This window comes from Dreissena polymorpha, chromosome 14 (genome assembly GCF_020536995.1).
Source record: "Dreissena polymorpha isolate Duluth1 chromosome 14, UMN_Dpol_1.0, whole genome shotgun sequence".
Classification (NCBI taxonomy): Eukaryota; Metazoa; Mollusca; class Bivalvia; order Myida; family Dreissenidae; genus Dreissena; species Dreissena polymorpha.
The window spans coordinates 12,829,184-12,843,350 of record NC_068368.1 but is presented as its reverse complement, the minus strand read 5'-3'; the positions used below and the strand labels follow the sequence as shown (position 1 = coordinate 12,843,350).

The 14,167-nt window shown below is 36.9% G+C and overlaps 1 protein-coding gene across 1 annotated transcript in view; it reads left to right on the top strand.

Moving 5' to 3' along the window:
- Window positions 1-12,762, top strand: part of LOC127858054 (uncharacterized) — a 13,377-nt gene extending 615 nt beyond the window's left edge. The window contains exon 2 of the mRNA XM_052394934.1: window positions 10,485-12,762. Coding sequence (XP_052250894.1) covers window positions 11,953-12,441 — 489 coding nt within the window. The 5' untranslated portion in view covers window positions 10,485-11,952 and the 3' untranslated portion in view covers window positions 12,442-12,762. The remainder of the gene's footprint in view (window positions 1-10,484) is intronic.
- Window positions 12,763-14,167: the final 1,405 nt, after the last annotated feature.

The following is a 14,167-nucleotide window of genomic DNA, read 5'->3' as shown; positions in this document are numbered from 1 at the left end:
TTGTGCTTTCAAGCTTTAAATGGAAAAACAAATCGTCCACGATTTTTTTCACGGTGAACTTGTTTGAACTACAACAGCATGTTTGCGGAAGCTGATTTGATGTTGACTGAAGAAATAATATTTTGTATTGGTTCTTGTACATGTGAGCGGAGTTTTAGCGCATTGCGAAGGCTTAAAACGTGGACACGTTCTACTATGAAAGAGGAATGGCTTAATGGCATCGCTGTAATGTTTGTGCATAAACACATTCCAGTTGATCGAAAATCTTCAAATGTGGGATTCGACTGGAGACAGGAGAGTTGAATTAGCGTTCAATAAGATTGATATTTAAAAGTTGAAGAATAATAAAACATGTTCATGAAACATTATTCGCTAAAATGTTTGATAGATCTGTTTCTTCATATTATAAGGTAGATCTATTTTATTTTAGTATTTCAATAATAAATATGTAAAGAACATTCTATTATCCATATAAATACTATGGCTTGTATGAGAGAGCTGCGTCTCAATTTTTTCTTTCTTCTATCTGACTGCGAATGAAGTATATGAATATTTTATCTGTAGTAAAGTTTTTATATCATTGTCACTTCAAACACCGTTTATAGTACCAGAATATAGAATTGACAATTAACTTAATTGATACCGAACGGTAATATGTAGCGTCCACGATTCCGATAATTTAGGTATAAAATGTAGTTTAAATGGCCTTTAAAACGCACCAGAGACGTTCTAAGTAAAAAAAAATTACGGGGGGGGGGGGGGGGCATGCCCCCGGACCCCACTAGAAGGACCTAAGATACTGCCTCGGCTTAAATTTGGGTCTGGCTACGGCCCTGCTACTACTACTACTACTACTACTACTACTACTACTACTGCTGCGGCTGCTGCTGCTGCTGCTGCTGCTACTGCTACTACTACTACTACTACTACTACTACTACTACTACTACTACTACTACTACTACTACTACTACTTCTATTTCGACTACTACTACTACTACTACTACTACTACTACTACTACTACTACTGCTGCGGCTGTTGCTGCTGCTGCTGCTACTGCTGCTACTACTACTACTTCTACTACTACTACTACTACTACTACTACTACTACTACTACTTCTACTTCGACTACTACTACTACTACTACTACTACTACTACTACTACTTCTACTTCTACTACTACTACTACTACTACTACTACTACTACTACTACTACTACTACTACTACTACTGCTGCTGCTGCTGCTACTACTACCACTACTACTACTACTACTACTACTACTACTACTTCTACTTCGACTACTACTACTACTACTACTACTACTACTACTACTACTACTTCTACTTCTACTACTACTACTACTTCTACTACTACTACTACTACTGCTGCTGCTGCTGCTGCTGCTGCTACTACTTCTATTATTATTATTATTATTATTATTATTATTATTATCATTATTATATGAAGAATAATGAAATCTTAAAGATTAAAATTGAAGATGTGATGTTTTGGATCTTTAATGCTGTTATCATAAATCAAATGAAATATTATAGCTGAAATAGTACCTTAATGTGTTCCTTTTAACTATGAAATATTCTCTTGAGTCGCAGTATTTGAACTGTATAGATAATAAACTGACTAGCGTTTATTGCGGATTTAATGTCTTTTAATTATTAGTTTTCCTTTTTACGTACCTGACTCAAATGAACTCTATCCTACACGTTAATGAATGTATTGAACGAAAGTCTGCTTTTCTAATAAACTTGAATTTTTTTCATGCCTACACACTCTGTATTTTTATTTAATTTACTTTGCTAATGTAATGTACTAGTATTATGTTTATAAAGGCAACCCATTGTCATTTAAAGTTAGATCGCTACGCAAGAATATCTCTTTGAATGCACACCATGTATTCAAATTCTAATTGTGTAGACAATTGCAGTGATTGTTATCAAATAAATAACGAGCTAAAAACTGGAAGCATCTCGCTTATTGCGCGAATGTTTATCGTAAGGGAAGGTAACCAAAGCGATTACTAAGTGAATTTCCGCGTGGATTACGTAGTACCAAAAATGTGGGTAATTCTGTAGACTGATCCAGTCACGTGTACCGCTAGATTCAAGTGTGTGTACTTGTCCCACGCCGATTGTCATGTCCATGAAACAGGTGGCACTTTAGATAAGTTGATTTTTTAAGGGTGAGTAAGTTGGTTCCTTTTCCCTAGTTCCTTTTTTCTTTTTTGAATACGGAATTAGGAACTGTTCCGTATTCCTTATTCAAGCTTAACAAATTTGATATAGGGTTTTAAAGAAAAAATGTATACAATACAAGTAAATTACAACAAAATAACTCGAATACATTTACTGTATGTATTACGTTACATATTCATGTTTCTTCTTCGCGCTTGCATAGGATTCCTTGTTAAAACCGAACCGATATTTCCTAATACGAATACTAACTTCACATCAACAAAACATAAAGCATTTTACATTTAAACTTATTTTACATGTATGTGATATAAAAGTGCAGTCCTGTACATTTCAATATGTTTGCTTTTATTTATAATCCAGTTCCTTTTTAACGGCTAAATAAGGAACAAGGAACCAGTTCCTTATTCCTTATTCAAGCCGAATAAGGAACTTGCATTTTCATACTCAAACATCAACGCAATTGATCCAAAGTTATCCACATAAAAATGAACATCATTATATATAGGTTGTATATTTAAAATACTAATTGCAATACATTTCTACTTAAGTTTAAGTAATGATTATCCAGTTCCTTATTCAGTTTGAATAAGGAATAAGGAATTGGTAACTTATTACTTATTCAAATTGAATCAGGAACTGGAAGGTTCTTTCTGTAAATTATAAATCAAAATGAACCAGCTTGACGAATAAATCCACGAAAATTATTGTAAATGTAGGACGGGTATAACAAATATTTATTGCAGTACATTTCTACTTTGTTGTATTAAATGATAACATAGTTCTTTATTCGGTTTGAATAAGGAATAAGCAACTGGTTCAAATCGAATAAGGAACTGGCATTTTCTTACTTACCAACTAAATTAACATGAATAAAGTGACGCATAAATTAAGGAAAATCACTGTACATTGTACATGTTGGTTGAGAATTAAAAATAAATATATTTATTGCATTGCATTTTTTCTTAGTTCTCTTTTGCAATGATTACAGCGCCATGTTGTCGGTTACCACGACCTTTAATCGTGCGCCAATCCTGAAGGTCGCCGAATGTTATGAACGCATCCTTAAGCGAGAAAACGCGCTTTCGGAGATAGAAAATCTATTGAAATTAAACATCCCACTCCCAGCTATGTAAGTTTTGGTTTGTAATTGAAAACAAAAAACAACACAAAACAACAACAACGAAATACAGAGGCATTTCGATGAAACTTTCCAGTCTAATAAAGGCACACAGGCCGCTGCTTCCGGTTCAGTTTCGCTTTATTGTGACGTCGTACTGATGACAACGCTGTCCGACATATTGGCATTCGGTGCGAATACATAGCTGTAACGCTATAAACTGCGAAGGACTGTTTACACTCAAGACCATTGCCGTTTTTTAGATCCCACGGTCAAGAATCGTGTGCTGAAGTTGAAAGTCACCGAATGTACTGTTGGTCTGCAAGAGCAAGAAAACGCGTATTCGCACTTTAAATTATAAGACGAAAACACACTTTATATTAATCATATCCCTTCCTAACTGTTTTCGTATGACAACGGAATGGGATATCTAAAACATGTTTAGTTTTCAGCTATCATATAGTCTTCACCAAAGTTCAGGGTCAGATAATACTTCAAGAAATGTTCCAGAGATATAAAAAACAAATCTTACATTAAACATAGCCAATAATAACGAATATAAAGCTGCGTTATGCGAAAATGATCCGAATTTATGTATCCGAAATTATGGACTCTGAATAAGGAATTGGGTGTAGAGTTAGTTCTTTATTCTGAAGCCTGTATTTCGGACGATCACTTTTGGATATGTTATATATTAGATGTTGTGTTTGTTATTTAAGCTTGATTATGTTATATGGACATATTCTGTCACATTTCTTTTTATATTATTTTTGATGATAAACGCTAAAACAAGTATTATGAAGACTATAATAAGGAAATGGTATTGCCTTACTTAACAAAAATTAAAATGAACCAAAGAATACTAAATGTCAATGAAAGTCAGTAGGTTCGTAGTTAAAAATATTTATTGCAATTTATTTCTACCTAGTTTTATTAAATAATAACACAGTTCATTATTCATTGTGAATAAGCAATAAGGATCTGGTTCCTTATTTCTTATTCAAATCGAATAAGGAACTAGCATTTTCATACTAACAAAACTATTACAAGTATCCAAAGAGACCAATAAATCAACGAAAATCCTTGTAAATCTAGGTTGGGTATCAAAAACATTAATTTCAGTACATCTCTACTCAACGTGTCTCTACTAGACTGGAAAGTTTCATCGAAATGCCTCTGTTTTACGTTGTTGTTGTTGTTTTTTTAATAAAAAAAATAAAACTTACATAGCTGTAATTGGTTGGTTTAATTTAAATAGATTTTTTCCCCAAAAGCGCGTCCTCTCGCTCTAGGATGTCTACGTTACATCCGGCGACCTTCGACATTGGCGCACGATAAAAAGTCGTGGGAACCGACAAAATGACACTGTTGTCAGTGGTTTTAAGTCGTATTTTAAGATAGTGCAACTGGTTACGTTTTCCTTATTCAGCCCCGTAAAACTCACTGGGTTATCATTACAAAAGAGAACTAAGAAGAAATGCACTGTAAATACATATTTTTTAGTCCCAACCTACATTTACAGTGATTTTCCTTGATTTATGCGTCTCTTTATTCATATTAATTTATTTTTTAAGTAAGAAAATGTCAGGTCTTTATTCAATTTGAATAAGGAATAAGGAACCAGTTCCTTATTTTGGATTAAAACAGAATAAGGAACTATGTTGTAATTAAATACAACAAAGTAGAAATGTCTTGCAATTAATATTTTTATACCCGTCCTACTTTTACAATAATTTTTCGTTGATTTATTAGTCTCTATGGCTCATTTTGATTTATAATTTATAGAAAGAACATGCCAGTTCCTTATTCGATTTGAATAAGATATAAGGAATAAGTTCCGTATTCCTTATTTAAACTGAATAAGAAACTGGATTATCATTACTTAAACCTATGTAGAAATGTATTGCAATTAGTATTTTAAATATACAACCTATATATAATGATGTATGTGTGGTTAACTTTGGATCAATTTCATTCATGTTTTAGGAAGAAAAAGCCATTTCCTTATTCGGCTTAAATAAGAAAAAAGGAACTGGCTCCTTTTTCTTATTCTGCCGCGAAAAATGAACTGAATTATAAATAAAAGCAAACATGCTGAAATGTACAAAATTGCACTTTTATATCACATACATATAACATAATGTTATATGCTTTAGGTTTTGTGGATATGAAGTTAGTATACGAATTAGATAATATCGATTCGGGTCAAACAAGAAATCCTATACAAGCGCGAGGAAGAAACATGAACATGTAACGTATTACATAAGCAAATGTATTCGAGTTATTTTTTTTGTATTTACTGAAGAATTGTATGCATTTATTTCTTTCAAACCCTATATCAAATTTATTAAGCTTGAATAAGGAATACGGAATAGTTCCTAATTCCTTCTTCGAATAAGGAAAAAGGAACAAGGAAAAACGAACTTACTTACTCTCCATGATTTTGTATCGCTTCTTTCGATAATTGTATATTGTAATATAAATCAAGAAACAGACACAAGCTAAACAATTGTGGTACCTTTCCTTTAATAATGGCTATGGAATCTCATTTTTCATGAATCATACGCATATTATTTTGTATCCTGTTCGTCGGTTGTAACGCATATTAGTCGAATGATTTTTGAAACTGTTCCCTGTACGAAGCACGTGGGTTTATGTAATCAGAACATTATTGCTGCGGTAGAGAAGATACGAAAGCCTATGAGTACCACTTAATATAAAAATTAATTAGTTCAAAGAGGTAAAAACGCGAAAAAAATGCGTTTATACGCAAATAAACATGTAATAACAAAAACAAAGCTTTGTAACGCTAATAAACGCGCAATAACGCTAAAAATGCAAAATAGCTCCAGCTTGAAGGCGTACAAACGCTAAAATAGGCGTAATCACGCTTATAGCAGAAATGAACGAAATTATCCAGACGCGCAGGTGTGATAGTTTCATCGCTCTAGCAGCAATACGTATCGAATTACGAGCGACACAAGTTCAAATTGTATTTTATATCTGAAAATGGATCATCTCTGTTTATGTGAAACAAGACATATCTCTGAAAGGAGATATTTTGCGTATACAACTGTATCTTGATTTTAAAAGTTTAACCCGTACGTTTCTAAATAATTAAATTGATGACAAACGATTAATTGTTGTTGTTTTTCAGTTGTTAATTGCTTATTCACCACATACAAATGCATTTTATATCTCATTTCGGTTTGCAAATGCAAAATCTAGCCATGAAATTGAACATTGGAGACAGGTTGCCTTACAAACTGCAAACAGGTAATTGTACGAAATTCCGATATGGATAATGCCTATGAACTGGTTGATCTTAAACGCGATACTCGATAGTACTACGATGCAAACGCGCAATAACGATGATAAATCAACTACGATAACGAAATCGCGAAAGTACGACAGAACGATAACGATAATACGATAGAACTTCGTGTCATCACCATAGTACTGTCGCATTTTCACCACCATATTAATGTCAATATATCGTGCATTTCGTTTTCATTATCGTACTGCCGCGTTATCATTATCGTTTTGTTGTGATATCGCGTGTCCATTATCGTACCGTCGCGTTATCATCATTATGTCGTGTTAAGGCCAGCGTACTGTCGCCTTCCGGAATGGATTGACACAATAACAAAATCGTCGTACTATGGGGAATCCCGTATTAAATATACACCTTCATAGGGGATCGCATTAACAGGGCTCTGTGCAATTTTCGGTTTCCTATTCTGGCTTTCAGAGACGTTTTCCAGACCGACTGAAGTCACCTTTTAGAATCCAATAAACTCAACTGTATCCATAGCGTTTGGTTTGAATAAATGTCTTCATAGGAGTGATCGCTTTATATAGTACATGTACAAAAGGCGTTAATACGACTTTTATGCGTTTGTACGTCTTTGAGATTGGCGTTATTACACCTTTAATAGCGTTTTTACGCCTTTTAGTTTGGCGTTATCACGTCTTTTTAGCGTTAGTGCGCCTTTTTATTGTAAGTACGCCTTTCTAAGCGTGATTACGCTTATTTTAGCGTTTGTAAGCCTTTCAGTTTGGGAATTTACGTCTTTCAGCGTTATTACACGTTTGTAATCATTATAAAGCATTTGTTTGCGTTTTTACGTGTTTATTTTTCGCAGAAACGCATTTTGTTCGCGTTTATATGACTTAGAAATGTTTTATTTTAACTTCCATTGGTACAAATAGGCTTTCGTAAGAAGAACACGGTACATATCGAGTATGAAAATTACAGATTTCTATATTATTTCGCCTGTGAACAAATCGCGATAACCGCAAAGACCATACATATTTTGCATTCCTCTGAAAAACTATAAAATTTCAATTTAAAAATAACAGCGGTAAAATTATTGTACCACGTGGATAAATACCTCAAGTGTAAGACATTTTAAAAAGTATAACTTGACTATACAATGTAATTGTATTCTTTTACCGCGTTCAAGAGTTATGTCGTTTGTCTTTTTTTTCATACACCTGTTTGTAAGAAGTGGTCGTATTATGTTAGTGTCCCTTGATATGTCTTTCACGTTTTTCTGCAATTAATTTTTTACTTTAAAAAACATTATAATCTTAAAATTAATTTAAGTATATACTTAAAACTTGGAACATATGTTTTGCATTATACATCTTACAGGTGCAATCATCCATGTAACTCTATTGTGTTTCTTGAGACAATTATATGGCAAGCGGTTCGACGCATAATCCCAATAAACTAGGTTTCTCATAGAACCTAGGTTCTCAGAATGAGATCCTAGGTTCTCGCTTGAAGATTGCACATGGCTTCAAGAACCCAAGTTTTCAAATGAGAACCTAGGTTTTCATGAGAACCTAGGTTCTCATGAAAAACTAGGTTTCTCATGAGAACCTATGTTCTCATTTAAAAACCTAGGTTCTCATGAAAACCTAGGTTCTCAGAATGGTTCTCATGAAAAACCTAGTTTCTTGTGATTATGCGTCCAACTGCTTGCCATATCCGTAGTTTTCATTTGGGAACCATGGGTTCTCATGAGAACCTAGGTTTCCAGAATTACGCGTCGGACGGCGTAAACTTGCTTGTTTGGAGTACGGGGCACATATTATTCAGGGCGCAGGATCAATTTGGTTCACATATGATTACAACCGGGCTGGACAGAATGAAAACACGACGTTAAGGACTTTATTTTTTGCAGATATCTCAAGTTATTGAAATATGTTTGCAAAGTCTTTAGTGCATAAGTTTTTCTTGCAGTGTGGGTCGATATCTTACGATTGAATAAGACATTATTACACTTTATCAATAGAGATTAAACTTTTATATATACCATAATGATTGCTTACTATATCACAGACATACTTTAAATAGAAAACTGTACCGTACAGTCGTTTGAAGCCCGAACAAGGGAACTGAATATCTGAAACTCATTTAATGCTGTAACAATGAATTCTGTAACGATTGATCTGATTTTTTTTTCAATTTTTAGTCTCAAAATAATATTTACAATTAAAGATGTATTCCATAAACAGTTTAATTTTTCATTAACGTGTTCAGACCAGTATCGACCGATTACTTTACTGATTTCATTCCTCAAGAAGTTTGCTCCAAGTTTCGTTGAATATTACTAAGCATTGTCTGAACATTGTTCATAAAACGTTCCTGGTGGGTAATATTCACTGTTTCACGTCGTTTACTTACCATTCTACACATGTGCCGCCAGCGTGTACCAAGCAACGGGGGACAACTGGGGGTTAATTATGGCAAGCGGTTCGACGCATTATCCCAAGAAACTAGGTTTCTCATGAGAACCTAGGTTCTCATGAGAACCTAGGTTTTCATGAGAAACTAGGTTTATGAAATCCCAAGAAACCAGGTTTCTCATGAGAAACTAGGTTTATGAAATCCCAATAAACCAGGTTTTTCATGAGAACCTAGGTTTTCATGAGAACCTAGTTTCTCATTTTAAAACCTTGGTTTACTCATAGACACATAGAACTTAGGTTTTCATGAGAAACTAGGTTTTCATGACAACCTAGGTTCTCATTCTGAGAACTTAAGTTCTCGTTTGATATCCAAGGTTTTCACCTAGGTTCTCGACAGCTTTTCGCGTTGTTCTCTCTGATAACCTAGGTTTTCATGACAACCCAATATTTCATTTGGGAACCATAGCTCTCATGAGAACCTAGGTTCTCTTTCTGAGAAATGAGAAACCTAGTTTCTTGGGATTATGCGTCGAACCGCTTTCCATACAATTATCCCCCTCTACAAACTGACTTTGGCTGTATATACCGGAATCAATCGTGATACATCGACTATCTACGGAACTCGCAGTCTGTTCAGGTTTTATGTTGTTTGCTGCTCATCAGTATCTAGGGGTTTGAGATAAAGCCTTTAAATTTGAATTTAGTAAAAAGGTCTTAACTTTAATTTAACTTTCTATGGGACAACACATGGGTCAAAATACGTGCCTTAGGGATAAAGGGTTAAATATGTACCACCACTTCATCTGTTGAGTTGTTCTAATGGCGTGTTGCACCTTTCTGAGATGTGATCAGGTGATATGGTAAGAAGTGAAACTTGATTGTTTAGACCATTGGTTGTCGGGATATTGAATCAGGTGGATGTGTAGTTCACCTGATTAGGTAAATATGAAGTTGTATTACGCATGCTGTATCGTTGTGTGCTTTGCAATTGAGACGGTGCTTGTGAGAAAGATACGTGTTTAGACTGTGTTTTAGTTAATTAGAAATAATACATAATCAAAATGAAAAACCTGTTGAAACAAAATAGTTTTAGGTGACTAATTTAACGCTTGGTGTATTAAAAAAACAAGTAGATATTAATGAAAATGAGCATAACCTTAAACAAATTTGTATGTGTTTTATATTCCCCATGATAAATAAAGGTATTTAACGATTCACACGTGCGCCTAAATGCGTATGTGTACTTTACAGGATCGTTTTGAAATTTCAACACTGTCATTTATCGTAAATGGAAGGTTTTCTCGTTGCAACTAATTTGGAAAAAATATTGCACATTGTCCTTTGGAATTTTTTAAAACTTTAATCAATAGATATGGAAAAAAATATCGGGAACAAATTCTTTGTCTGTATCCAATATACGTCGTGGGTGGTATCTCTAACATATTTTTGTTCAACAGCTGTCCGTGCATTGGGATAAGTGCAGGAACTCTACATGGGCTCCGATTCACCATGGCCAACCGCTGAAGGTCACATATACCCGTCTGAATTGTGGATCGTCATCTCTGTCATTGCTGTGAATGAAAAGATAAGTTGTATCATTTTTAAAGGTCAACGATGACGTAAGACAGTTTTTCTTAAAGAGATAATTGTGATGTGCGATTGTTGTTGACTTCCTTTGGTAAGCATTACTGCTGTTGGTATGCAGACAGACAATACCGTCCATTCCACTTGATTTATGCTTTTTTGGCATTTATATGCGGTGTAAATACATTGATCTGCTTTTAATATGTGTATTCGGCGGGGGTAAGATCTGGAGACGGAGAAAAAAAGAGCTTATTGTTGATTTTCAATTAAATAGCGTTTAATTAATTTTTAGGTCAGTTTCCAGGCCGTGTCAGATGGGACACTAACACGATCCGGTTCCACTGCTGAAGAATTATGGCGCAACGTTTACGGATGCCATAAAGATTCCTCAATTTAGACGTTCCGTGGAGGTTGAACGTCGTTGCATATTTATGAAATTGGAGCGACTGAATAATATTTTGTATATGTATGTGTAAACAAAAAAGCGTAAAATACAAACACACAAGCCTACTTTGTCCATGTATAATTACTATTTATAAAAAAAATACATTTTGTTAGATTAACAATGAAAATAATGATGATTTGCATGATGATGATGGTGATGGTGGTTGTGGAAATGGTGATAGTGCTGATGATTGTGGTTATTGTGGTGGTGGTGGTGATGGTTGCGATGATGTTGTTGGTGATGATGGCGGTGATGATGGTGGTGAATGTTATGTTGGTGGCGATAATGGTGTTGATGGTGTTTGTGATGGTGGTGGAGATGGTTATGGGAATAGTTGTGACGGTGATGGTGATGGTTGTGACGTTAGTTGTGATAGTGCTTACGGTGGTGGAAATAGGGTGGTGTTGATTATGGTGTTGGTGATGGAGTTGATGGTGGTGGTGATGTTGGTGATGATGGTGGTGATGGTGAAGGCGATAGTTGTGGTGTCATAATGGTGATGGTTATGATGGTGTTTGTGATGACGGTGGTTGTGGTAGTGATTGTGATGGATGTGATGCTGTTGGCTCTGGTGGTAGTGGTGTTGTTGATTGTGGTGGAATTGGTGGTGGTGATGGTTGTGTTGATGGAGATATAGGTGGTGATGGTGGTGATTGTGATGGTGGTGGTAGAAATGGTAATTGTGGTGATGATGGAGGTAATTTGTCATGTTGTTGCTGATGGTTGGATTGGCTCTGGTGGTGGTGGTGATGGTGATTGTCGTGGAAGTGATGGTGGTGTTGATGGATATATAAGTAGTGATGGTGGTGATTGTGATGGAAGTTTTTGTGGTGATGGTGGTTGTGATGGTGGTAATGGTGTTGGTGTGGGGGATGTCGACGATGATGGTGATATAAATGATGGTTGTTATGGTTGTGTTGGTTGTTATTGTGATGGTGGTGTTGACGATGATGTTGATGGAAATTGTTGTTATGGCGGTGTTGGTTGGGATGGTGGCGGGGATGGTTATGACAGTGATGGTGGTGATTGTGTTGTTGGTGATTGTGGTTGATGGAGATAATAGTGTTGATGGTGGTGGTGATATTGGTGGTGATGACGGTGATGGTGATAGTGGTGATGATGGTGGTGGTGATAGTGAGTTTGTTGATGGCTGTGATGATGGTTATGGTGATGGTGGTATTGGTGATGGTGTTGGTGGTATTGGTGGAGATGGTCCTTGTAATGGTGGTGATGGGGATGATGGTGAATATGATGATGGTGGTGATGATGGTGGTGATTGTAGTGGCGATGATGGTGGTGATGGTGATATAAGTGGTGATAGTGGTGGTCGTGATGGCGGTTTATTGACGACGGTGGTGATGATTGTGATGTTGATGATTTGGTGACGGTTGTGATGCTGATGATGGTGGTGTTAGTTATAGTGATAATGATGATGGTCATCATGGTAGTGATGGTGGCGATGATTGTTGTGGTGATGGTGGTGGTGATGGTGATGGTGGTGATGATTGTGGTCGTTTAATGGTAGTGGTGGTTGTTTTGGTGGTGATGATGGTGATTGTTATGGTGGTTGTTGTAGTGATGGTGGTGGTGATGGCGGCGGTTTTAGTGGTGGTGATGGTTTTGGTGACGTAGATGGTGGTTATGGGGTTGGTTACGATTGTGGTCGTTTTGATGGTAATGGTGGTGGTGATAGTGGTCGTGATGGTGGCTGTGGAGGTGGTGATGATGATGTAGGTGGTGGTGGTGTTAGTTATAGTGATAACGATGATGGTGATCATGGTAGTGATGGTGGCGATGATGGTGGTGGTGATGGTGATGGTGGTGATGATTGTGGTCGTTTGAATGGTAGAGGTGGTTGTTTTGGTGGTTGTTGTAGTGATGATGGAGTTAATGGCGGCGGTTTTAATGGTGGTGATGGTATTGGTGACGTAGATGGTGGTTATGTGATTGGTTACGATTGTGGTCGTTTTGATGGTAATGGTGCTGGTGATATTGGTGGTGATGGTAGTGGGTTAGTGACGGTGTCGGTGATTATGATGGTGGAGGTGATGGTGGTGGTTTTGTTGATATTGATGGTGGTGAGGGTGATGGTGGTGATTTGGCGACGATGGTTATTATTGTGTTGCTGATAGTGGTAGTGTTAGTTATAGTGATGTTGATGATGGCCATTGTAGTGTTACGGGTAATGGTAGTGGTGCTCGTTATTGTGATGGTTGTGGCGATGGTGGTGGCGATGATCGTGATCGTTTTGAAGGTAGCGGTGGTGGTGATAGCGGTTGTGGTGGTGATGATTGGTGTCGATGTGGTGATGGAAATGGTGGTGATGGTGGTGTTTGCGGTGATTGTGATGGCGGTGATGAAATAAATGGTGGTGGTTCTGATGGTGGTGTTGGTGGGGATGGAGGTGGCGATGGTTTTTTGTGATGGTGGGTGTGGTGGTGATGATGGTGGTGATGTACATTGTTGTGATGGTGAGGTGGTGATGGTGTTGAAGGCGATGGTGGTGGTTATGGGGATGGAAGTGGTGATGATGGTGGTGGTGATTGTAACGGTTGTGGTGGTGATGATGGTGGTGACGGTTGTGATTGTGTTGTTGGTGGTGATGGTGCTGCTTGTGATGGTGGTGGCGATGTTGATGGTGGTGTTTAAAAAATGTGCGGTAATTATGTTGGTGATGTCTGGGTGGTGGTGATGGTGGTGGGGAAGGTGATATAAGTCGTGGTGGTGGTGTTGGTGGTGATGGTGGTGTTGTGGAGATGGTGGTGGTGATTGTGTTGGAGGTGATGGTGGTGGTATTGATGATGTTTGTGGCGATATTGGTGATGTTGGTTGTGGTATTGGTGGTGATGGTCCTTGTGATGGTGGTGGTGATGATTGTGGTGAGGATGGTGGTGGGGATGGTAGTGGTTGTTGTGGAGGTTGTTTGGTGACGGTTGTGATGATTGTGATGCTGATGTCGGTGGTGTAAGTTGACGTGATGTTCTCAGGTTACTTTATGGTTGCCAAACTGTAATTGTCGCCGTCCAATCGGTTCCGATAATGCTTATGAGGGTGGGTTTATCTGGCGACTAATATGATAATAGGTGCTACCTTATTTACGGGCAAAAGCTT